Source organism: Octopus sinensis, linkage group LG1 (assembly GCF_006345805.1).
Source record: "Octopus sinensis linkage group LG1, ASM634580v1, whole genome shotgun sequence".
NCBI classification, from domain to species: domain Eukaryota; kingdom Metazoa; phylum Mollusca; class Cephalopoda; order Octopoda; family Octopodidae; genus Octopus; species Octopus sinensis.
This window is the reverse complement of record NC_042997.1, coordinates 113,969,384-113,994,236: the sequence shown is the minus strand read 5'-3', so window position 1 is coordinate 113,994,236 and position 24,853 is coordinate 113,969,384. Positions and strand designations below refer to the sequence as shown.

At 38.5% G+C, this 24,853-nt stretch overlaps 1 protein-coding gene across 1 annotated transcript in view; it reads right to left on the bottom strand.

Moving 5' to 3' along the window:
* LOC115213207 (ubiquitin-protein ligase E3B) overlaps positions 1–24,853 on the bottom strand; it is a 64,503-nt gene that overhangs the window by 18,244 nt on the left and 21,406 nt on the right. Inside the window, exons 11-21 of the mRNA XM_029782145.2 lie at positions 24,152–24,257; positions 22,887–23,007; positions 20,751–20,785; positions 19,412–19,441; positions 17,271–17,383; positions 14,076–14,230; positions 8,612–8,767; positions 3,693–3,867; positions 2,981–3,099; positions 2,685–2,799; positions 55–154 (exon numbers count right to left, since the gene is read on the bottom strand). Coding sequence (XP_029638005.1) covers positions 55–154; positions 2,685–2,799; positions 2,981–3,099; positions 3,693–3,867; positions 8,612–8,767; positions 14,076–14,230; positions 17,271–17,383; positions 19,412–19,441; positions 20,751–20,785; positions 22,887–23,007; positions 24,152–24,257 — 1,225 coding nt within the window. The remainder of the gene's footprint in view (positions 1–54; positions 155–2,684; positions 2,800–2,980; positions 3,100–3,692; positions 3,868–8,611; positions 8,768–14,075; positions 14,231–17,270; positions 17,384–19,411; positions 19,442–20,750; positions 20,786–22,886; positions 23,008–24,151; positions 24,258–24,853) is intronic.

Sequence of the window (24,853 nt, the reverse complement as noted above, 5' to 3'; positions counted from 1 at the left end):
GATATTTATGACCACGCTAAATGGTACAACGAGGACAAACAATAAAATAGTTACCTCACTAAATGGTATAATGTGTGGAATCTTTTGCATAATAAATTGAGCATTTTTTCTGCCAGCTTCCAGTTCAGAAATTATAGTCGATGGTTTCACATCTCTACAAAAATGAAAAAAGAACATCATCAGCATCATAAGTAACATGACTGTCTTCATGTTGTCATCACATCTAACCCACATTCTTCAAAAACTGAATGCCCCTCTCTCTAATATTGTTCTCATTTTCTCTGTTAAACATAACTCTTTCTAACCAAGCCACCTTGTTTTTACATCAGTTATTTTTTCATGTTGATAAAAGCTGGGCACGACTTCTCAAGGCAGCATACTACAGCTGAATGCTCCCGCTGAAGCTAACCCTCATTTGTTATTCATGTAATTAATTTTCCTTATTTTACACATCTTTAAATGTGCAAAGACAGCAAAAGATTTGTTGACAAGGAAAATGACAACATTATCGTTTGTAGCTGAGCAACTTTTTTAAAGAAAAGTGCAAATGTAAACACACACACACACACACGATGGACTTCTTTCAGCTTCTGTCTATAAAACCCATTCACAAAGAATTTTTCCAACTAGGCATAATAAGTAGAAGACATTTGCCCAAAGTGTCATGCAATGGGACTGAACTCAAAACCACGTAGTTTGGAAGCAAGCCTCTTAACCACCTGTCTGTGCCTATGCCTTTCCAAACTAAGAACTCATCATCATTTAATGTCCATTTTCCTTGCTGGCATGGGTTGGATGGTTTGACAGGAGCTGGCAAGTCTGGGAGCCATACCAGGCAGCATTGTCTATTTTGGCAAGGTTTCTATAGCTAAATAACCTCCCTAACACCAACCACTTCATAGACTGTATTGGGTGCTCTTTATGTGACACCAGCACCGGTGCTCCTTACATGGCAGCAGCATTGGTGTTTTTAACCTGGCACCATCATTGACAGGATCACCGAAGCATGTTGCAAGACAAAAAGAAAAACATGAACCCCAATAATAAACTTCACTCCAAATGTAATCCTCATGGGAATTTGCAGAGGTGACAAATTGGCAGACTGGTTAGAGTGCTGGACAGAATGTCTCACAGTATTTGTTCGGACTCTCCGTGCTCTGAGTTCAAATACCCCTCCACTCAACTTTGTTTTCATTCTTTCAGAGCTGATAAAAAAAAAAAATCCAGAGCAGTGGATTGAGGAAATATAAGAATGTCCAAAAAGATTCCTTGTGACATCTTCTCAGACTCTATACACTATGTTCAAACCACTCCTCACCCCCACCCCACCCTCCTATCACCAAAATTCTGTGACACTTCTTTCAGGAGTTGTGACCAACCGACAGTATTAGCAAATAGTTAAAACTAAGGAAATACAGCTTCCTTGGTTTTTACCTCCTGTGATGGCAGTCGACTAGAAGGTTGACTGCCATCACAAGAATGAACAGTTTTAGTGTTGTCTTGGTTAATATTGTGCTAAATAGTGGTTAGGGCATGTGCATTTGTGAAAGTTACTGCTGTCCTCTCATTGAACGATAAACAAACAACTCGTGCATTTGTAGACTGTATTATGTGGATTGTGGAAAGGCGGCAAGCTAGCAGAATTGTTAGAGCTTTGGGAAAATGCTTTGTGGTATTTCTTCTGACTCAGTACATTCTGAGCTCAAATTCTGCCTTTCATCCTTTCAGGGTCAATCAAATAAGTACTACTTGAGAAAGATTTCCAACCTTGTGCCTACAGTAGAAAGGATCATTATTACTATTGTTGTTGTTATTGTTATTATTATTATTATTATTATTATTATTATCGTTATCAGGTTGCTGAGCTGGCAGAAACATTACTGAGCAGAACAAAATGCTTTGTGGTATTTCTCCCTACTCATTATGTCCTGAGTTCAAATTCCACATAGGTGGACTTAGCCTTTCACCTTTTGGGTTAAAAAAAATAGTACCAGTTAAGCACTGGGTTTGAGGTATTTCACTAGCCCCATCCTCGTCATCATCATTTAACATGCGTTTTCAATGCTGGCATGGGTTGGACAGTTTGATAGGAGTTGGCAAGCTGGAGGGCTGCACCAAGCTACATTTATCTGTTTGGCATGATTTCTACAGCTGGATGCCCTTCCTAATGCCAACCATTTTACAGTGTGTACTGGGTGCTTTTTACATGGCACCAGCACCACTGCCACTCCTTTTTATGTGGTAGGAACCAACATGGGGGCTTTTCATGTGACACCAGCGCCAGAAGAAGCCTTGTGCCTACAGTAGAAAGGATTTTGTGAATTATAGTAATTTAGTGTCCGATCTGTCAGTCAATAAGTGAAACCAATGAAACCAAGTAATGTGAGATAAATAAAAATGCGCCCTTTGTAAAGCCTAGCCAGGTTCATGGGCCCTGTTTTCCGGTTTCCATGGCGTATGTGTTCCCCAGCTGGACGGGACGCCAGTCCATTGCAGCGTTACTCATTTTTGCCAGCTGAGTGGATTGGAGCAACATGAAATGAAGTGTTTTGCTCAAGAACACAATGCGTCGCCCGGTCCAAGAATCAAAACCACAATCTTACGATCATGATGCTGACACCCTAACCACTAAGCCACATGCCTCCACTTAATGTGAGATAAGAACATTTAAATATTAAACTTACCGAATTAGCCAATGGTCCTTGGGAGTGAATGACCGACGACTATCTCTTTCATAAAGAATCATTAGCAGGCTACGAGCAGCGCTAAAGACATTACAAGAGCCGGTCACTTGAAAGTCTGTGATTAGGAAAAAGTGGAAAGAAAAAAAAAGCAGCATTAGTAGTAGTAGTAGTGGTGGTGGTGGTGGTAGTAGTATGAACAAATTGCAGCCATCGCAAAGCATCAATTAATTATAAATTGAAGGAAAAACAGAAGAAAAAATTATTAGGTGTTAATAATGCAAACGTTGGTACTGTACCTATTAACGAATTCCAAATGACTTTGAAGACGAAATGATTGAGGAAGTCACTCATTTTGATATAGTCATCAATGGAAAACATGCGCTGTTGTTCATACATCTCAATGTCATCAAGGGTGCTGGACAATAGAGAAAAAGAAAGAAATTAGAAGAAATGATGATAATGATAATAATAATAATAATAATAATAATGATGACACAATAAACCATTAGAATCAATTTACAACATATATAACATCAACACCTAATATCGTCATCATCATGGCCCATTTTCTATTCTGGCATGGATCGGGCAGTTTGACAGGAGCTGGAAAGGCCAGGAACTGCACCGGATTCCATTGTCTGTTTTGGCATGGTTTCTGCAGCTTGATGCCCTTTTTAACACCAGCCACTTTACAGGGTGTACTGGGTGCATTTTATGTAGTACTATCACCAGTGCTTTTTACATGGCACCATCATCAGTGCTTTTTACGTGGCACCACCAGTGCCGGTGCTTTTTACGCGACACAATCACCTGTGCTTATAATGTAAATTATTAAGTTTGACTATTTGATGGATATATGCAATAGCATTAAGGATGGCAATATAGTTGAAGAAATTAGTGGGGTTACAATGTAGAGGGCAAAGAAAGACAAGTTTTTATAATTCTCTGGTAAATAAATTAAATGGATGATGTAAAACAAATTAAACCTTGTGTATGTGAGATACTTACGTGATCAAGTGTCCAGCTGACTCAGAAAACAAGGAAAGAAGGCTAAACACAGGATGTAAGGTGGTGTTGGGGCTCTGAGGGAACAATTCTAGAAACACTTTAAGGCCACAGCTTGGGCCTAAGTCACAAAGAAATTTCCACAATATTGGAAGGAGAACTTTGTTGTAACTAAGACCTGGAAGATGACAGACAAAAATAAATAAATAATAAATGGTAAACAACATTTGATGATAAACAATGGTTTATGAACATTAACAATGAAGCAAATAAATATATGAGGTGGCTCCCTCTGTTGGACAAGGCTGACCATGCATCTGTACATCTATGTGCAATCATCATCCTCAACTTTTAACATCCGCTTTCCATGCTAGCATGGGTTGGACGATTTGACTGAGGACTGGCGAACCAAATGGTTGCGCCAAGCTCCAATCTGATCTGGCAGAGTTTCTACAGCTGGAGGCCCTTCCTAACGCCAACCACTCTGAGAGTGTAGTGGGTGCTTTTATGTGCCACCGGCACGAGGGCCAGTCTAGCGGTACTGGCAATGGTCACGCTCGAAATGGTGTGTTTTACGTGCCACCTGCACAGGAGTCAGTCCAGCAGCACTGGCAACAACATTTTTTGAAGAAAAATTGCAGGTGTCCAAGCATGTCAGTTGTCTTCTCTCCATTCTACCAATATTTATCAAAATGAAAAATGGTTGTGTCAGAGCCAATACTGCTAGGCACTAGTACCCCAAGTGCCATTACAAGCACTGCCATCATAAAAGAAAGAGTCCTATAGATACTGCAGAGCATCTTGACCAACCCTCAAACAATTCTGCCAATCCACCACTCAAGATAAGTACGGTTTTATCAACTCTGAAAGTATGGACCGTAAAGATGACCTCAGTGAAATTTGAACCCAGAACACAAACAGAATAAATACTTCAAAACATTCCATCCAATGCTCTAATGATTCTTCCATTTCACCACCTTAAACATTATTAACTTAGATATATTATCTCTTTCTTTATTTGCCCAAAAAGTCACAGAAAGGGATTGAACCTGGGGCATTATGGTTGTGAAGCAAACGTTTTTATTTATCTTATATAACAACCAGTGAACAATAGTTACAGTTAGTTATAGGTTTGTAATGGGCCAATCAGGTCAGTTGTTCATAAGTCCACTTTGAAGAATTTCATTTCAGAGTTTTTTTTCACAAACCTGGCTGGCCAAGTCTATATTCCTGCCTCCATTAATAAAGAGGTTATGTGCCTCCAACCAGCTGGTCTGGGGAGTCGCTTATATTGCTAAGAGCATAACAGGTAACTTTCTGACCAGCAAGAAGAACTTTCTGACTGACCATGACCATTAACCAATGACTACATTAAATGTGTGTGTGTGTGTGTGTGTGAGAGAGAGAGAGAGAAAGAGAGAGAGTGAGTGAAATATGGCCAAATGCTTAAGAAGTTCACTTCAAAATCACATCAATAAATAGATAATTTCTCTTGACCAACTCATTTAATAACCATATATAACCTTTAATAACCAATGACTACATTAAATGTGTGTGTGTATGTGTGTGTGTGTGCGTGTGAGAGAGAGAGAGTGAAGTGTGGCCAAATGCTTAAGTAGTTCACTTCACAACCACATCAATACAGGGTCTTTATCCGAAAACAAAACAGTGTAAAGTCCCTTTCTTGGAAGAATTAGCAACAGAAAACAACTCCAAAATAATTGGAATTACTGAAAGTCATCTCAACGAAAACATCCGCAACAGCGAAATCATAATCAATAGATTCAACATCTTCAGATGTGATAGACAAGGCAGATCCCATGGGGGCGTTATCATGTATATCCATGATACCTATGCATGCATAGAACTTGTCAATGAATCAAATGCCTACTGCAACCTGCTGTGCATAAAAATCATCCACTTAATACAGTTGTAACAATAATGTACAGACCGCCAAACAGCCCAACATTATCCTTCACTGAGCCACTGACGAAGCTCCAACAAATTCTGGGAAACATGGCAAGTCCAATGCCAGACATTATCCTCCTTGGTGACTTCAACTTCCCTAACATCATCTGGCCACATGGACACATACTAAAACTGGGGACAAAAGCTGAACAAATACAGGCAGCCAAACTGTTGGAAGTCACAGAGAAATTATACCTCAAACAAATGATGACAGAAGCAACAAGAAATAATAATACGATCGACTTGGTTTTCACCAACAACGAGGACACGCTATTTGACCTTCACTCAACCCAACAATCCTTTCAGACCACAATATTATTGAAATGCATTTACACATTGGTAATGAGCCCAATGCCACAACTCTTAAACAAAAGGACATGCCAAAGCTATGCAGGTATGATTATCACCAGGCAAATTGGGAAACTATTAACAACCAGTTACAAATCATTGACTGGGATCTCTACCTTACTGGGCCAGATAAACACAAGAAATTCTTAAACAAGATCGAAGAAATATGTGAAAAAAATGTTCCTCTAAAGAAAACCAAGTCCACAAAAAAACCTGTACCACGGGAGCGAAAGATCCTGATGCGCAAAAGGTCAAGACTAAGAAACAAAACATCTAAGCTGACATCAAAACATGAATTACAGAAAGTCCTTGACCAAATATACAGATTAGAAGACAATCTAAAACAACACTATGATGAAGAACGTAGCAATGCAGAAAAGAAAGCCATAGAAAACATCAAGAAAAATCCAAAATGTTTCTACAGTTTTGCAAAGAAATACTCGAACACCAAGTCAACAATAGGACCTCTCCAGAGACAAAATGGGGATGTAGTGAATAACCCTATTGAAATGGCAGAAATGTTGGGTCAACAGTATGAAAGTGTCTTCAGTGAGCCATCTAAAACCATGAAGATCCATGACCCAGGAAAATCTTCAAGGATATCGACCATACTAAACCTACCCTATCCGACATTGATTTCAACCCAGAAGACATAGCAAGAGCAATAGACAAGCTCTCCATGCACTCGGCTGCGGGGCCTGACGGTTTCAATGCCATGATACTTAAAAACTGCAAGGCACAATTGTCGAAACCCCTTTACATGATATGGAGGGAATCTATGGAGAATGGCAAAATACCAATACATATAAAGAAGCACACATAACTCCAATACATAAAGGGGATAGCAAATCAAAACCAAAGAACTACCGACCAATCTCACTGACATCACACATTATCAAGGTCTTCGAAAGAATAGTTCGTGGAAAACTGGTTGAGTTCCTGGAATCCAACAATCTGATGAATTGCAACCAGCATGGATTCAGGTTAGGTAGATCATGCCTTTCCCAACTACTGGCACCCATGACCAAATCCTAGAAAATCTAGAGAATGGATACAACACAGATGTTATCTACTCGACTTTGCCAAGGCATTTGACAAGGTAGATCATGGCATCCTGGGTCACAAACTTCGAAAGCTAGGAGTAGGAGGAAAAGTTGGTACATGGATAAACGAGTTCCTTACAAATAGAACTCAAACAGTCACTGTGAATGGAACCCATTCAACACCATCACCTGTGACCAGCAGTGTTCCTCAGGGGGTACAGTACTCGGCCCAATCCTGTTTCTCATCCTCATCTCTGACATAGATGAAGATACAACCAGCAACGTCTCATCCTTTGCTGATGACACCAGGGTCATGAGACAAATCAAAGACGAGGTGGATACAGAGGCCTTACAAAAGGACCTGACCACCATATATAAATGGCAGGAAACAAAAAACATGTTGTTCAATGATAAGAAGTTTGAACTAATTCGCTACGGAACAGATCAAGATCTGAAAAATACAACAAAAAACTACAGAAACCCATCAGGACAACAAATAATGGAAAAACAGTATGTGAAAGATTTAGGAATCCACATGGGAACCAACCTAAAATTCAGAGAACACCTTGACTCAGTCTGTCTTACTGCAAGAAAGTACAGCGGGTGGATCTTGCGCACCTTCAAATCAAGAGATACCTCAACAATGAAAACCCTCTGGAACAGTATGATACTTCCGAGGATTGACTACTGTTCTCAGTTGTGGTCACCAACAACAAAGGGCCAACTATCTAAGATAGAATCGCTCCAAAGAAATTTTACCTCATACTTCTCAGAACGAGGGACCTGGACTATTGGCAAAGACTCAAAACCTTGAGGATGTACTCAATAGAAAGAAGATTTGAGCGATACCGAATTATATACATTTGAAAATGATAAAGCAGAAGGTGCCAAACTTTGGTATCAAAACCTACCACTCACTGCGCCACGGAAGACGCTGCCAGCTGCCACCAATCAACAAAAAGGCTGGCCAGGCAGCAAAAACCCTGCGAGAATCAAGTCTGTTGGTTCGAGGAGCACAACTGTTCAACTCCATTCCGGTATATGTCAGAAATCTATCAGGATGCAGTGTGGAATCATTCAATTGCAACTGGATAGATACTTAAGCACCATTAGAGATGAACCCCATCTCCCAGGATATACACAACGAGCACAAACTGACTCAAACTCGCTCCTACACATGTCAAATTTAAGCAGAGAATACAACCTGGCAACCACACCAGACTCTGAGGGTGGAGTCTTCGACTTGGCCTGAGCATGGACTCAAACCCAAATGAAATGAAATGAAATGAAATACTTTAGATAATTTCTCTTGACCGATTCCTTTAATAAATGCCAATCAATACTGAAAAAAGGTTTTTTACACAATACTGAAGAAATTGGGAAGTCATGAAGGAACTGGTTATGTGGGAAAGAAGTGAAAAGAAAGACAGTTAAATATGGAGGAAAAAACAAAAGAACAAAGGAAGAAGAAACTAGAGTAAGAATTGAAGATTTAGAAAGAAAACAAACAAAAATTACAATAAAGGTAAAGAAAAAGTGTGTCAGGTGAAACATTTGACTTACCTCCAAGTATGTCTAATCTGAGTTGGCTTAAAGTATTGATGGCTTGTTGATATAGATCACAAGGTAGGCAGGTGGCTCTGGCAACGTGACTACCAAGTTTGATTTTGGCACAAGTGTTCTTTGAAGAGGCTTTTTCTAGAGCTTTTTTCAGAAGGCCTTCAAAATAAAAAGGACGATAGGGATGAAGAGTAAATTCAGGTGATTTTTATAAACAAGAATATATATATATATATATATATATATATATATAATGGGACTGCAGACTTGTCATTAGAATGTCACAAGAAGGGATCACAAGATGAACTCTTCAAGCCGAGCCAACCGGTATAAGACCAAGGGGTAGATCAAGGATGAGATTGTTGGATGATGTCCATGGTCTCAGCTGGTCAAGCTTGGGAATCCAGCAGGAGTGTGTAACGACAGGTGCTTCTGACAGGATGCTAAGGAGGAGATGCTTGAGGACTCTACCCCAACAACCCTAGCACGGATTGAGGGTAGAGTAAATGGATGAATGGTATCTTAATTTAATGCTATTCCAAGTGGTTACAGTAATTCAATTCTAACCTGGCTAGCTTTTTCACAAATCAGTAAATGTTTTATTTACATTATTTACATTTGACAGATATTTGTCCTCATCTTGTTTGCTGTTAACACATTTTGGCTGATATACCCTCCAGCCTTTATCTGGTGTCTTGGGGAAATTTCGAACCTGGGTTCTCATTCCTATGGTATTTTTTGATGTTATTATTATTATCATTATTATTATTCAGGTCATTGCCTGGAATCGAACTCGGAATCTTGGGGTTAGTAGCCCACGCTCTTAACCACTACACCATATACCCTGATGAAGGCTGGAGGGTATATCAGCCGAAACATTATGTTAACAACAAACAAGATGAGGACAAATATCCGTCAAGTGTAAATAATGTAAACAATATAAATAATGTACATAATTTCTTCATCTCTCAAATATAGAACTGTAGTAAATGTTTTGTTTACTGATTTCTATAACAGAACAAATATTTTCTGCTTGGCTCAGAATGTCTGGGGTATTTGTGAAAGAGAAAACCAAATCAGGTTGAAACACTATGTCTGGCAATCCAACTGGCATATATATACACACACACTATATATTATGATATCATTATTTTAATCTAAGGCTGTTTCAAGTATATAAAGTAAATTAGCTGCAGAATGGTTTCAGGTGAGATTAGTAATTAGAACTCTAACAAAGAAATACCAACAGGAAGTGAAGCAGGTAAAGGAATGGAAACAATTTTAAAATTTTCTCAAGTGTCATGGTTACGCAATTAAATCTAAATAAAGGAATAACCACCTTGATTGTGGAAGAAAAGTGAAGATAACAACATCAACAACAACAACAAAAACTAAACAGATACTAAAGGTTAAAAGTCTAAAATAAAGAAACACTGAGGTGCGTGTATTAAGTGAGGGGCAACTAGAAACGTCTCTGAATAATAAAACTTACCAATCTTTTTTAGATTACTAAACTCATTCACAGTAAAAGAATACATTTGAGTGAAGGAGTTTCGATTAAAATCTGAAAGGGAAATACTCAGAAAGATGAAGATTCAATCACCACACAACATATCAGGGAAGCAATATAAATCCCCAAACCTACTCTAGATGTTAAGTCTCATAATCTCTGATAATTTCTTGTGGTCCCCAACCTTATTATACACAAAAACATCGCAACATTGCTAATCTGCATTGCCAAAGAACAGGAGCCTTATTTAATATACGACCCCAACGAGGACAATTAGGATTTTATGATGAACAACTAATTTTCATCCATGATTATTCAAAATTTATTCTTACAACTATTTTATCACTAGTAATATATATTACAATTCTACTTATAACAAATGAATTTTCTTCACTTATAATCACTGAAAGTCAAAATATTGAAACAATTTGAACAATCCCCACCAGAATCATTCTATTATTTCTTGCCCTACCCCTAAAATTCCTTAAAAGGATTTCTTTTAAGAGCTATGATCAACTGGAAACTCTCGACAAAGTTCTAAAAAAAGAACTGCAGCTACACACACACACACACACACACACACAAACACACATAGAAGCCATTTGACTAATTTCCAAAGGCCTGCAGATACACTATCTCCTCTCTTTGCTTCTTCTACCACTACTATAATGGCCTCTGCTCTTCTGAACTAACTATCTGCTAATCCTTTCTCTAGAACTGTAAACCTTTAGAAAGCTCTCCTCCTTACAAACATCTTTCATCTTGAATAAGATGAAGATCAACCACATCAATATCACCAAACTGGGAGAACCTATAGAGATCATAGGGACTCCTCTCATCTTCCACCTGAGAAGTTTAATAAGGGAGCAGCTTCAACTGAAGAGACACAAAATATGGTCAAAACATCACAGTATCTTGAATTCTCCTTACAGAGGTGAATTGCACGTGTTATGAATGCACATCATCTACAGAAAGGAGGTGTTCTTCCATGACGTAAAAAAAAATGCAGGTGTGGCTGTGTGACAAAAAGTTTGCTTCCCAACCCCATAGTTCTGGGTTCAGTTCCACTGTGTGGCACCTTGGGCAAGTGTTTTCTGCTGTAGCCTCAGTTCGATCAAAGCCTTGTGCGTAGATTTGGTAGATAGAAACTGAAAGAAGCCTGTCAGAGTTGCTGAAGCATGGAACAAACTACCAGCATCAGTTGTTAGTTGCCAAGACACTGCATCCTTTAAAACCTCCATGCTTCCTGAAATTCACCAACTCTACACCTGATACCCCACCCCTTCATACCCATGCACACATGTATACCATGACTCATACACTGTTCACTTTCCTGTCTTTTGTACACAATTCTATGTACTATACATGCACCTTTGATGAGTTGTAGTGCACCTGAACACTGTACACAATAATTTCATTATTATTATTATTATATATGATGATGATGTATATATATATATATATGTATGTATGAATTGAGTATGTGTGTGTATGTGGGGGGGTTTTTCTGTCTCTTTATCCTCCACCACTGCTTGACAACCAGTGTTGATGTGTTTACACCTCCATAACTTAGCAGTTCAGCAAAAGGAACTGATCGAATAGGTACCAGGCTTTCAAAAACAATAAATACTGGGGCTGGTTTGTTTGACTAAGATTCCTCAAGACAGTGCCCCAGCCTGGCCGCAGTCAAATGACTGCAACAAGTAAAACATGGAAAAATAAAAGACAATTCTGCTGGTTAGAAAATAGTCAAAAACAGTGTAAAAGTGGACAGTAGTTTGGGTTTTTGTAAAGGATATTCTTTCTTCATTGGGTTTTAGTTTGAAAAGTGAAATTTGGTGGTCCAAACTGCTGTGTTAACACTAAGGCTCATTTATGAATGATCGAAGGGGAGATGATCATGGCTGGAACATTGATCACTTATTTAGGGTTGACATATCCTTAAACATCATCATCGTCATTTAATGGCTACCTTCCATGCATGGAAAATAGATGTTAAATAATGACAATGATGTGTATGTGTAGATATATATCGTGTCGGTGACACGTAAAAAGCTCCAACCAATCGTGGTCGTTTGCCAGCCTCCTCTGGCCCCTGTGCCGGTGGCACATAAAAAGCACCCACTACACTCATGGAGTGGTTGGCATTAGGAAGGGCATCTAGCTGTAGAAACACTGCCAGATCAGACTGGGGCCTGGTGCAGCCTCCTGGCTTCCCAGACCCCGGTCAAACCGTCCAACTCATGCTAGCATGGAAAACGAACGTTAAATGATGATGATATATATATATATATATATATATATATATATATATATATATCATGATCATTATCATCTTTTAACGTCTGCCTTCTATGCTAGCATAGGTGGGATGGTTTCGCAAGAGCCAGACTTCTGTGACTGATTTGGCAGGATTTTAACCGTTGGATGTCCTTCCAAACACCAACCACTCAGCAGAGTGGACTTAGTGATTTTTAAGTGGCACAAGCACAGGTGAGGTCAGTTTTGGCAAGATTTTTAAAGCTGAATGCCCTTCCAAACAACAACTCCTCAGCAGAGTGGACTGGGTGCTTTTAAGTGATACCTGCACTGAAAGGGTCACCACTAATAACAATTGTTTGCTATCAGAGGTGTGAGCTGTTCTGGATTGCAAGGCAGTGTATCAGTAGGAATCAGGATATCAGGGGGGGGGGGGCGATGTAGGAGTATGGAAATGCTACTAAGACAGGTTAATGAAGAGTGAAGGTGGGAGAGAGATGGACTGTTCCAAGTAGACCCAATGGAAGGACCAACTAGTGAAACTGATATAGTTGACCATTAGGGATATGAAGTTCCTTCTTGAGCCATGCCTGGCTCATAAGGACCGGTTTCCTGGTTTCCTTGGCGCATAGGTTCTCCACATGGACGGGACACCGGTCCATCACAAATGAGCTGCAAGATGCAGGAGGAAACAGTGAGAGAAAGTTGTAGCAAAAGAGTCAGCAGAAGTTCGCCATTACCTTCTGCCGGAGCCACGTGGAGCTTAGGTGTTTTGCTCATAAACACACACATCGTCCGGTCTGAGATTCAAACCTGTGATCCCTCGACCGCGAGTCAGCTGCTCTAATCACTAGGCCATGTGCCTTCACAGGGATATGAAGGCAGAAAGAAAAAAAAAAAACAGGACCAGAGATAGCTGCTGAGAAGTTGAAAATTATCCAACAATGTAGTAAATACACTAGTCATATACATGGATAATTAAAAAGTACAGGAATGGATCACACTTAATGACTGGTACAGCAGTATCCTCATCAATTGGCTGCAAGAACAGAGGAGATGCTCAAGTGAGAGGCAATAAAGAGGAATGAAACTGACGTACCAGGTTATAAATGTAAATAGAAAAAGAGTTGTAGTATGATTGATTAGGAAGGGAATTGGTTTAGGAGCAATGGAGGTTTAAGGTTTGTGCCAGGATAGGTATCAGTGATTCCCTCTTTTTAATGAGATAACTTACAGGAGAAATTCTTCACAAATTGCAAGCCCCAATATCTAGCAGTTGTTGATTTGGGGAAGACCCTTGATAGGGTACAATGGTCTGTGATCAGGTGATCACTAAAAAAAATGGGTATAGTTGAGAAAAACTGGGTATGAAGGGAGTCAGTTGTAGTGTGGCAAGGAAAAAGTCTGAGTTGGGATGGCCATGAGGTGTATATGGAGGATGATATTGGGTAAAGAAGTGTTGAGTAATCTAAATTGAAGGAACCAATGAAAAAGAAGGATCAAAGAAGACCTGGAGGCAGTAGTATAAAACTCATCTCAAGAAACAGAACCTCATGAAGGAAATGATAAAGAATTGCAATAATTAGTAATATTCTGTACCAGAGGAAACCCATCCAATCCAGGCAAACACAGAAGAAAAATGGATGTAAAATCCTGATAGTGGTGACAATGATAAAAGTGGAAACCTAAGATGCTCACCTTTAGTTGGTGAAGAGGCACTGGACTTGGTCTGTTGTTGTGTTTGTTTATTGGCATCAACATACTCCAGCAATTCATTAAACAGTAATCGAATCATTTTGCTACTCCACAGAAGCTGTAGTTGTTTCACAACATATGGCATGGCTTCATGTAAACTGAAGAGAGAAAATTAAAAACAAAAAAAAAGATGGAAATTACTATTTTTAAATCTCACAATGAGAGATATTCAGCAACAGTACTTTGGAGTAAAGATTTTTACCTTCATAACATGGCAGTCCTGGTTTAGGATGAATGTTGCTGTAATTTAGCCCCAGGAGACATTGTCTCCAGCTGGCTATATGACATGGTCTGTAATCTTTATATTTTCGAAGGGAATCTAGCACCCCACTACGCTCAAAACAAAATCTGTGTATCACCACCTCTAGCTGAACAATTATTGTGCTGATGAAGAGAAATAACCCAGAAATCGTGATACACAGATATTGTTTTGAGCTGAGTGGGGGTGCTAGATTCCCTTGTTCAAAAATATAAGGACACAGATCATGTCGTATAGCCAGTTGGAGACGATGTCTCCTGGGGTTAAATTACAGCAACATTCATCCTAAACCAGGACTGCCATGTTATGTTGGCAAACAATCTTTTCTCCAAAAAAAAAAAAAAGATGGAAATTACTATTTTTAAATCTCACAATGAGAGATATTCAGCAACAGTACTTTGGAGTAAAGATTTTTACCTTCATAACATGGCAGTCCTGGTTTAGGATGAATGTTGCTGTAATTTAGCCCCAGGAGACATTGTCTCCAGCTGGCTATATGACATGGTCTGTAATCTTTATATTTTCGAAGGGAATCTAGCACCCCACTACGCTCAAAACAAAATCTGTGTATCACCACCTCTAGCTGAACAATTATTGTGCTGATGAAGAGAAATAACCCAGAAATCGTGATACACAGATATTGTTTTGAGCTGAGTGGGGGTGCTAGATTCCCTTGTTCAAAAATATAAGGACACAGATCATGTCGTATAGCCAGTTGGAGACGATGTCTCCTGGGGTTAAATTACAGCAACATTCATCCTAAACCAGGACTGCCATGTTATGTTGGCAAACAATCTTTTCTCCAAAAAAAAAAAAAAAGATATTTGTAATGAATGATTATTAATTATAAAAGCAATTAAGATTTACATTTTCAAGGTAGAAGTAACAGAAAGTTGTAGTTCCCTAAAATATATTTTATTAGTGTCCAACTCATGGAAGAATGAAAAACTAAATGTTTCCTTCTTGAGCCATGCCAGGCTCATAAGGGCCAATTTCCCGGTTTCAGTGGTGTATATATTCCCCCCACTGGACGGGACACCAATCTGTCACAGGATTACACATTTTTGCCAGCTAAGTGGACTGGAGCAAGGTGAAATGAAGTGTTTTGCCCAAGAACATAATGCATCGCCCGGTCTAGGAATTGAAACGACAATCTTACGATCATGAGTCCAACATCCTAACCACCAAGCCACGTGCCAGCATGGAAAACAGGCGTTAAATGATGATGATGATTGTATTACACAAATATCTGTATTGTCTGAAATTTCGTACTTTAACAAAAAAATAATAAATAAATAAAGAACTGATATTCATTTATATCTGTTTCAGACTTTTACAAATATTACAATAGAAGGCCAGCAAGTTCAGGGAGAGAGGGTAAGTTGATTACATTGACCCCAGTATGCAACTAGTACTTATCTCATTGACCCTGAAAGGATGAATGGCCAAGTCAACCCTGGCTGAATTTGAACTCAGAACGTGAAGTCAAACAAAATGACGCTAAACATTTTGTCCAACATGCTAACAATTCTGCCAGCTCAACACTTAAAATATGTATAATATTAATGAAACATATTTGAAGAAATTGGAACTTCCTGTTCCTTCTTCCCTGAAAATGTGAATTTTAATTGTTTTTATAATAAATCAAAATTTATAGAAGTTGTGATATTCATGCCTTTCCCAATGTCACAAGCAACAGAATCAAAACCATGTGAATTCTGTAAATTTCTCAACGAGAGATATTCAGCAACAGTACTCTCGAGTAAAGATTATTTGCTAACATGGCACTGCTGGTTTAGGACAAATGTTGCTGTAATTTAGCCCCAGGAGACATTGTCTCCCGCTGGCTAAACAACACAATCTGTATCCTTATATTTTCAAACAAGGGCATTTAGCACTCCCACACAGCTCAAAACAATATTTGTGCATTGCGATTTCCCTTCATCAGTACAATTCTCTTCATCTAGCCAAACAACTATTCCGTGCTAATGACAGGAAATAACCTGGAAATCGTGATACACAGATAGTGTTTTGAAATGAAAGGGGGTGCTAAATGCCTTTGTTCAAAAATATAAGGACACAGATTGTGTTGTATAGCCAGTTGGAAACGACGCCTCCTGAGGCTAAATTACAGCAACATTCATCCTAAACCAGGACTGCCATGTTACATTGGCAAATAATCTTCAGCATTAGAGAACATATAATTCTTGGAACAGTTTATGGCTATAATATCTGACAAGCAATACGGAGAAGTCTCAATAGAGAAGAATGCTCCCTACACAAGCCCTTGAAGAAGGCCAGCCTTATTGACCTTTGAAATACTTGATTGCTAGATAATACAGTTCTATATTTAAGAGATGAGGAATTATTTACATTATTTACATTTGACGGATATTTGCCGTTTCAGCTGATAACCCTCCAGCCTTCAAGTGCCATGGGGAAATTTCAAACCTGGGTTCTCATCCCTATGGTATTTTTCTTCTTCTTCGCCACTATGATTATTATTATTCAGGTTACTGCCTGGAATCAAACTCTGAATCTTGGGGTTAGTAGCCCGCACTCTTAACCACTACGCCATATGCCCACCAGAAATTATAGAGTGAATTTTAGGGCTTATAAATCTAATATTTTCCTATCCTTCCTCCATACCGAAATTTCCCCAAGATACCTGATGCAGTCTGGAGAGTTTATCAGCCGAAACGTGTTAACAACAAACAAGATGAGGACAAATATCCATCAAATGTAAATAATGTTGATTGCTAGATGTTTAAGTTTATGGAAGATTTATGGTCTGATGATCACAACATAAAAAGAAGGCACACTCGCAATAACTTACAAACAAATGCACAAGTGCATTTACTACAACAAACACTACTGACCTTTGGTCTGTGTTTTGGGAGAACCAACCTAAAACAGGGTGCCACAATGTCAGGTTCGATTTCTTGCTTTGGACATATTTTTTACAACTGTCCAATAAATATATCATTACGTTCTGAAAAAATACGAGCCAAGTAGAATTTGTGAGAAGACAACAAAGATAACATTTTAGATAATAAATTATATAGCAATAAATAATAACACAAAATAGGTGTAAAGACTAAGCATAACCTTTTGACCCACAAACTGTCAAGAAGGAAGGTGTAAAAATAGATAGATACAACCCTCTTATGTACAAAATAAATAACCCGGCTTTGGAAAAAGAAGAAGGTGAAGATAGTGGCAATTATTGTTGGGTCCTTGGAGACAATATCAGAAGGCACCAAGAGGAATATAAAGGAAATTGGAATAGAGTGCCCAGTAGAACTGTTACAAACGATTTACCTCCTTGGCATGGCCAGAATAATCAGGAAAGTTGAAAAGAACAGATAATGTGGTACCGTAGGCTGCAGGTAGCAAGCCAGCGATGCATGCAAGACTCCAAGAGTTACAACACAACCTCAGATGATGATGATGGTGGTGGTGGTGATGGTAGTGGTGATGATGACGATGATGATGATGGTGATGGTGGTGATGATGATGATGACGAGCCCTGATGCAGTACCTGGCAGTGGCTCTCGTGGTTTCTGATCTTAACTGATAGGAAGTGTTATGAAGTACATGTTTTGTCTTGGTATAAAAAGATGGGCTACAGCACATATTCTGCTTAATACCACAGATTTGCTTGTCAGTTGTTTGACCGTAACCAGTTGACCATGTCCCTTAGTGGCTGACGATATGTGCATCTCTGATCACAAGCAGTAGTGGGAGACCATCATAGCCATGTGTTGAGATGAATTCTTTGGGGTTTGAATAATTCACCTTTGGAAACATGGGTATTTTGTTCACCATTCTTAAACAAACCTTATTCAGGGACCTTTTGAGTCGGATGGCCTACTTGACCTGAAGAAAATTCTAACTGGGCCCCACCTACAAGGTCATGCACAGTTTATTTTGATATGAGATCACCATGTCATACACATATGGTTGTGATGCATGTGCCTGGTGAACCCTTATCAGATGGGTAATCATGATGGGTATACTGGGCTTCATATATTTTACCCCAGTGTCACTTTGATGGCATGTACTACTCTCTCACTCAATAATAATAATAACAATTATCCTTTCTATTACAGACACAAGGCCTGAAATGTTTGGAGAAGGGGCTGGTTCTTATTTTATTGACCCCCGAAAAGATGAAAGGCAAAGTCAGCCATAGGAATATTTGAACTCAGAATGTAAAAACATACAAAATGCTGCTAAGCATTTTGTCTGTTGTGCTAACATTTCTGCCAGCTCACCACCTTAATAATAAGGACGATGGCTATTCCTGTCTTTATATTATTCTCCTTTCTTTTCCACCAGGGGTATCCAATGTATCTACTCAACAGCAAGACACCTGTTCTTGTAGCACTATACCATTAATCTCTCAACTGGCACGAAACCCCCTCCCTTCAATACTAAACCCCCCACCACCACCTCTCAGATGACGAGTTTTGTCTGGCAAATTGCTTGCTGATCCTGTTGGTGCTGATAGTAAAAAGCCCCCAGTACACTCTGTTAAATGGTTGGCATTAGGAAGGGGCATCCAGCTGTAGAAACCATACCAATGCAGACAATTAGAGTTCCCAACATCACCAGCTCCTGTCAAACCACCCAACACTTGCCAGCGTGGAAAACGGACATTAAAGGATGATATATGTATGTGCATCAGTGAGAGAGACAGAGTTTGAGTTTCCCCACAGCATTTGCTGTCTATAAACAAAAGGTGCATTCAAATAGGGTCATTTGTTTCCAGTTGTATGTGAAACCATGTCTGGGCTGTTCATTTTCCAACAAACTGGAGGATTATTACCAACTTTGGAAACAAGTGAGAGTTGGCACCAGCAAGGGCTTCAGACATTAAAAAACCCTGCTTCAATATAGTCTTGTCTGACACAAGCACAGAAGAGTTGGGTGTTAAAAAAATGATGTTGATGATGATGATAGTTAACATTTTTTGTAAGTCCGGTAACTAATGTTTAAACAAAAAAATTAATCTTACCATAAATTTTAAAGTATTTTCAACCAAACCCTGGGAAAAATAAGAAATATTGTATCAATGAGCAGTAAAGCTTTGATAACAAACAAAATGTATTGATAACATAAACCAATTATATTTCATACTAAATAATCATTTGTCAATCTACGGCATAACATTTTAAAACAAAATACAAAAATCAATGTAAAAAAGCAATATATAAATAAATATACAACAATACATTAAGATAATACTGAATGTAGATATTATGTGAAAATAATTGCCAATTAATCAAGCTATGAACTTAATGAAAATAGATTATATATCATATTAAGTAATAAAATTTCCATAATAATATTAGATATCTTAATAATTATGAATATTACTAATATATTACTAAAAATATAGCTCCAGCCACATTTAGTGGTCAGTACTTCTTTAAACAGCTGTCACTATCCATATGCATCACCTGTCCATACCAGTGCAGTCTTCTTTCTTGCATACTATATCTGATTCCTCTTAAGCACTCTTAATAACATAATAGAATTAATGAAATTATTATATACAGTTTTCAGGTGCATTAGAACTAGTCAGAAAAGGTTAAAAGAGGAGACAGAAAGGAGAAAGAAGTCAAATAAAGAAAGACAGCAATGAAAGCTAGAAGTGCATTCACAGTGTACAGAAAATAATACAAAAAGACAAAAAAGTGAACATTAACCCTTTCGTTATGTATTTATTTTGAGATGCTCTATGTTTCTTTCAATTACTTTAAACATAACAAAGAATTCAGTAAAATAACTTTGTTATCATTCAGCTAGTGTTAGGAACATTAATTGTGACTAAAGTTTGGTGGAAGATTTTAATTCAGAACTTATGAAAATAAGACATTTGTACTACAGAGCCAGAGGCAGTTTTAGGCAGGTTGGTATCGAAAGGGTTAAGAATTGTTTCTCCATTATATATTTTAACCTTTTCAATACCGTATTTCTGTTGTGACTCAAGTTTGGTGGAAGATTTTAATTCAGAACTTATGAAAATAAGACATTTGTACTCAGAGCCAGAGCTGATTTCAGCTGGGTTGGTAATGAAAGGGTTAAGGGTCATAAAATGAAAGGGTGCATACGCAGGTCAAGAGTATTGTTGGTGAATTTAGAGAAGCATGGAATTTTTGAAGAATGCAATATTCTAACAACTGATATGGAAAGTTTATTCCATGCCTCAACAGTTCTGATCATGAAAAAAATGTTTCTGAAAGAAGTGTACTTGAAACCCTAAACAACTCTACTTTTTTATTTCAGTAACTTAGCTTGTATGGATGAAGACACTGAAAAAAGGGTGAAAACTGAAAACTGTAAAAACTCACCTCAACTTCAGTATAGCCAAGATGTACCAGATTAGCTATAAATAAAAACAACAAGAAAAAAACAGTATTTAATTGGTGGTGCAGGTATGTCTGTGTGGTTAATAAGTTTGCTTCTTAACCACATAGTTTCAGGTTCAGTCCCACAGCAGAGCAGCAGGAGCAAGTATTTTTCTGCTATAACCCCAGGCTGACGAAAGCCTTACGAGTAGATTTGGTAGACAGAAACTGAAAGAAGATTATCATATATATGTGTGTCTGTGTGTCCTTGTTTTCACATGGTAGTTGCAAGTGAGTGCTACTATCACACAAATGATGTCATTCATTTCTAATATTCTGTGAAAACATGGAAACATGTCAGAACAAGAAAGGTTAACCCTAACCCTAAGCCAAAGAAAATTTGCTTCAACAAAATTCAGTTGTGTTGTGCTCTTGAGCAAAGCACTTCATTTCACATTGCTCTGCGATTATTTAGACATCTGACATGTGGCACCCATTGCACCTGCACAGGTAATGTTAATAAGATGGAGGGAGTTGGCTTATGTCTACACAAACATTTGATCACTGTAAACAAATCATGTGTGTGGTTGTCCGGTAAGAAACTGTCGAACCCTCAATTGTCGTCTAACGACAGTAGAGTCCTTCCTGTATATGTATATAAAATGTCATCATTATCCTTTAATATCCATTTTCCATGGTGGCACAATTGAACATTCCAACAGGAGCCAGCAGGTGAGGGGACTGCACCAAGCTGCAATATCTACTTTGGCATCATTTCTACAGCTGGATGCCTTTCTTAATGCCAATGTGTGCGTGTGTGTGTGAGTAAATCCATGTGGTGAGCAGAGATACATAGTGTTACTTCCATTCATAACAATAGGTGCATGGATATATGCACACAAATCTCTCTCTCTCTCTATATATATATATATATATATATATATATATATATACACATATATACATATATACGGATAAGTTCATTAATTTAAAAATAAAACGATTTTATCAAGTGGTCATGGGAAAAATAACCTTCAAAGGTAATAATTATTAAAATTATAAATTAGGGTATCTACGAGATACCACCATGCTGAAAATAGCAGCCATGATCTGACTATAAAACCACCTTAATTGTCCATATATCAACACGGAGAGAAAACAAAGAGACAAGATGAAACTAGTAAAAAATTACTGGATAACTCTCATCTTGTCTCTTTGTTTTCTCTCTGTGTTGATATATGGACAATTAAGGTGGTTTTATAGTCAGATCACAGCTGCTATTTTCAGCATGGTGGTATCTCGTAGATACCCTAACTTATAATATATATGTGTGTGTGTGTATAAATTGATACAGTGAGCAGTGATATATGACATTAGTTGTATAAACTGATCTAAACACTATGTGAAGGAACTTCATCATTTGACAAATAGAAATGATTCAAATGGAGATCAGACTAAGCAGGAGTCAATATAACTGACTAAAAACGTTTGCATTGATGTTCTAGCATGGCCACAAGTCAAGTGACTGAAGCCAGTAAAAAAATATTTTTAAAAATGTTAAATCAGTTCTACAATAGGTGTGTAGGAGTGGTAAGTAGCTTGCTTATGAACTACATGGTTCCAAGTTCAGTCCCACTGTGTGGCACTTTGAGCAAGTGTCTTCTACTATAGCCTCGGGCTGACCAAAGCCTTGTGAGTAGATTGTGAGGCAGAAACTGAAAGAAGCCCGTTGTATATATGTATATATATGTATGTGTATATGTTTGTGTGTCTGTGTTCATCCTCCCAACATCAATTGACAACTGATACTGGTGTGTTTGTGTCCCCGTAACTTAGTGGTTCGGCAAAAGAGACCGTTAGAATAAGTACTAGGCTTCCAAAGAGTAAGTCCTGGGGGTCAATTTGCTCGACTAAATGCGGTGCTCCAGCATGACCACAGTCACATGACTGAAACAAGTAAAAGAGTAAAGAGAGAGTAAAATAAAAAAGAGCAACAGGCAATACTGCCAAAGTCTAATTTCCAGAGTTAGTCTTAGGAAAGACTAACTCTGCAAGTTACAGCAGGAGGGACAAAGTATTTAGTCTGATTCTGTGTAAAAATCTATCCAGAAATATATAAGTTTTATTTGAAACACTTACCTAAAAGGCACAGAGCATAGTTTCCTTCTAATGAATTGAACACTATGCGAGTACTTTGTTCATTGGTTAATAAATCAAGACACCGTTTAAAGATACGATGTGTTACTAATGTGTTCATACACTGCAAGACAAAAGCAAAAGGATTTTTTAAACAAAATCATATAACAAACATTTTGATGATAAGGGCTAATGAGTACATTGTCAGTATGTCTGTTGTTCTTAAACGTCCTTTTTTGTCTTGTAGAATATAATGATGAATTTTGACAGATTCATCATCATCATCATTGTTTAACGTCCGCTTTCCATGCTGGCATGGGTTGGATGATTTGACTTGGGACTGGCAAGCCAGGAAACTGTACCAGGCTTCAATCTGATTTGGCAAAGTTTCTACAACTGGATGCCCTTCCTAACGCTAACCACTCAGCAGAGTGTAGTGGGTGCTTTTTACGTGCAATCAAGTGGCTTCAGGTTCAGTTCCATTGTGTGACTCCTTGGGCAAGTCATCATCATCATCATCGTTTAATGTCCGCTTCCCATGCTGGCATGGGTTGGACAGTTTGACTGGGGTCTGGATAGCCAGCAGCTGCACCAGGCTTCAATCTGATCTGACAATGTTTCTACAGCTGGATGCCTTTCCTAACACCAACCACTCAGCAGAACGTAGTGGGTGCTTTTTATGTGCCACCTGCACAGGAGCCAGCCAGTCAGGCCTGGCATCAATCACGTTCAGATAGTGCTTTTTACATACCACCAGCACGGGAGCCATTCAGGCGGCCCTGGAATCGATCATGTTCAGAAAGTGCTTTTTATGTACCACCAACATGAGAGCCAGTCAGGGGGTACTGGCATCGGCCACGTTTGGATGGTGCTTTTTACATGTTGCCAGCACAGGAGCCAGTCAGGCGGCCCTGGCATCGATCACATTTGGATAGAAACCAGTCAGAGGGCACTGGCCACAGCTACGATTTTGCTTTAACTCAACTCAACAGGTCCTCTCAAGCTTTTCTATTAAAATTTGAGGCCAACCAATGCCTTGTGAGCGAATTTGGTAGATTGTGTAGAAACCCATTGTGTGAGAGAGTGTGTGTGTGTCTTTTTTTTTGTCTGGTGAAGAACTATCATCTGAAACGTCAAAATATTTCCCCTTCTTTTTAAGTATTAAACTAATACATTTGTTAAAACGTGACCCTCCTGAGTTGTCTTCTATTTGAGCTCATTTCGCATTACATTGTATGGAATCCCGTATGTGAAATAAATGTGCTTACCTCTTGAGAATGCATATTAATGTGATAGATAACTGCAGGAACAGACAGAATATGGAGGAGAAACATTGTCATGAGGTTCTCAGAAAAGTTGGATGCCAACAGTGGTCTGAAATCACAAAGCTTTAAGTATTAGCATAAAGTAGTTTTGTAACAAAATACATTCATGTGTGTGTGTGTGTGTGTGTGTGCATACATAAACACATATATCACCATCATCGTTTTACGTCCGTTTTGCATGCTGGCATGGGTTGGACGTATATATATACATATATATATCATCATCATTTTAACATTCATCTTTCCATGCATGCATAGGTCAGACAGAATTTGTTGAAGCAGTCTTTCTATAGGTGGGTGCCCTTGCTGTCACCAACACTCACCTGTTTCTACTACACGTTTTCATGGAAGATTGGAAATGAAGGATGATTGTATGATGATGATACTCATTCACAGTTACCAGGTGATATCATGACAGAGAGAGACACATATATACAAACTTTTATACACACACATGTGCGTGCACACATGCATACACACATGACAGGTTTCTTTTAGTTTCTGACAACCAAATTCACTCGCAAGGGTTTGGTTGGCCTGGGTCCATAGTAGAAGACACTCAAATTTCTTAATCATAGTCACACTTGTATGTACGCTGTTGTGAAACAGGCTTTAAGCCACACCCCTCTGATGAGGGTGACATGG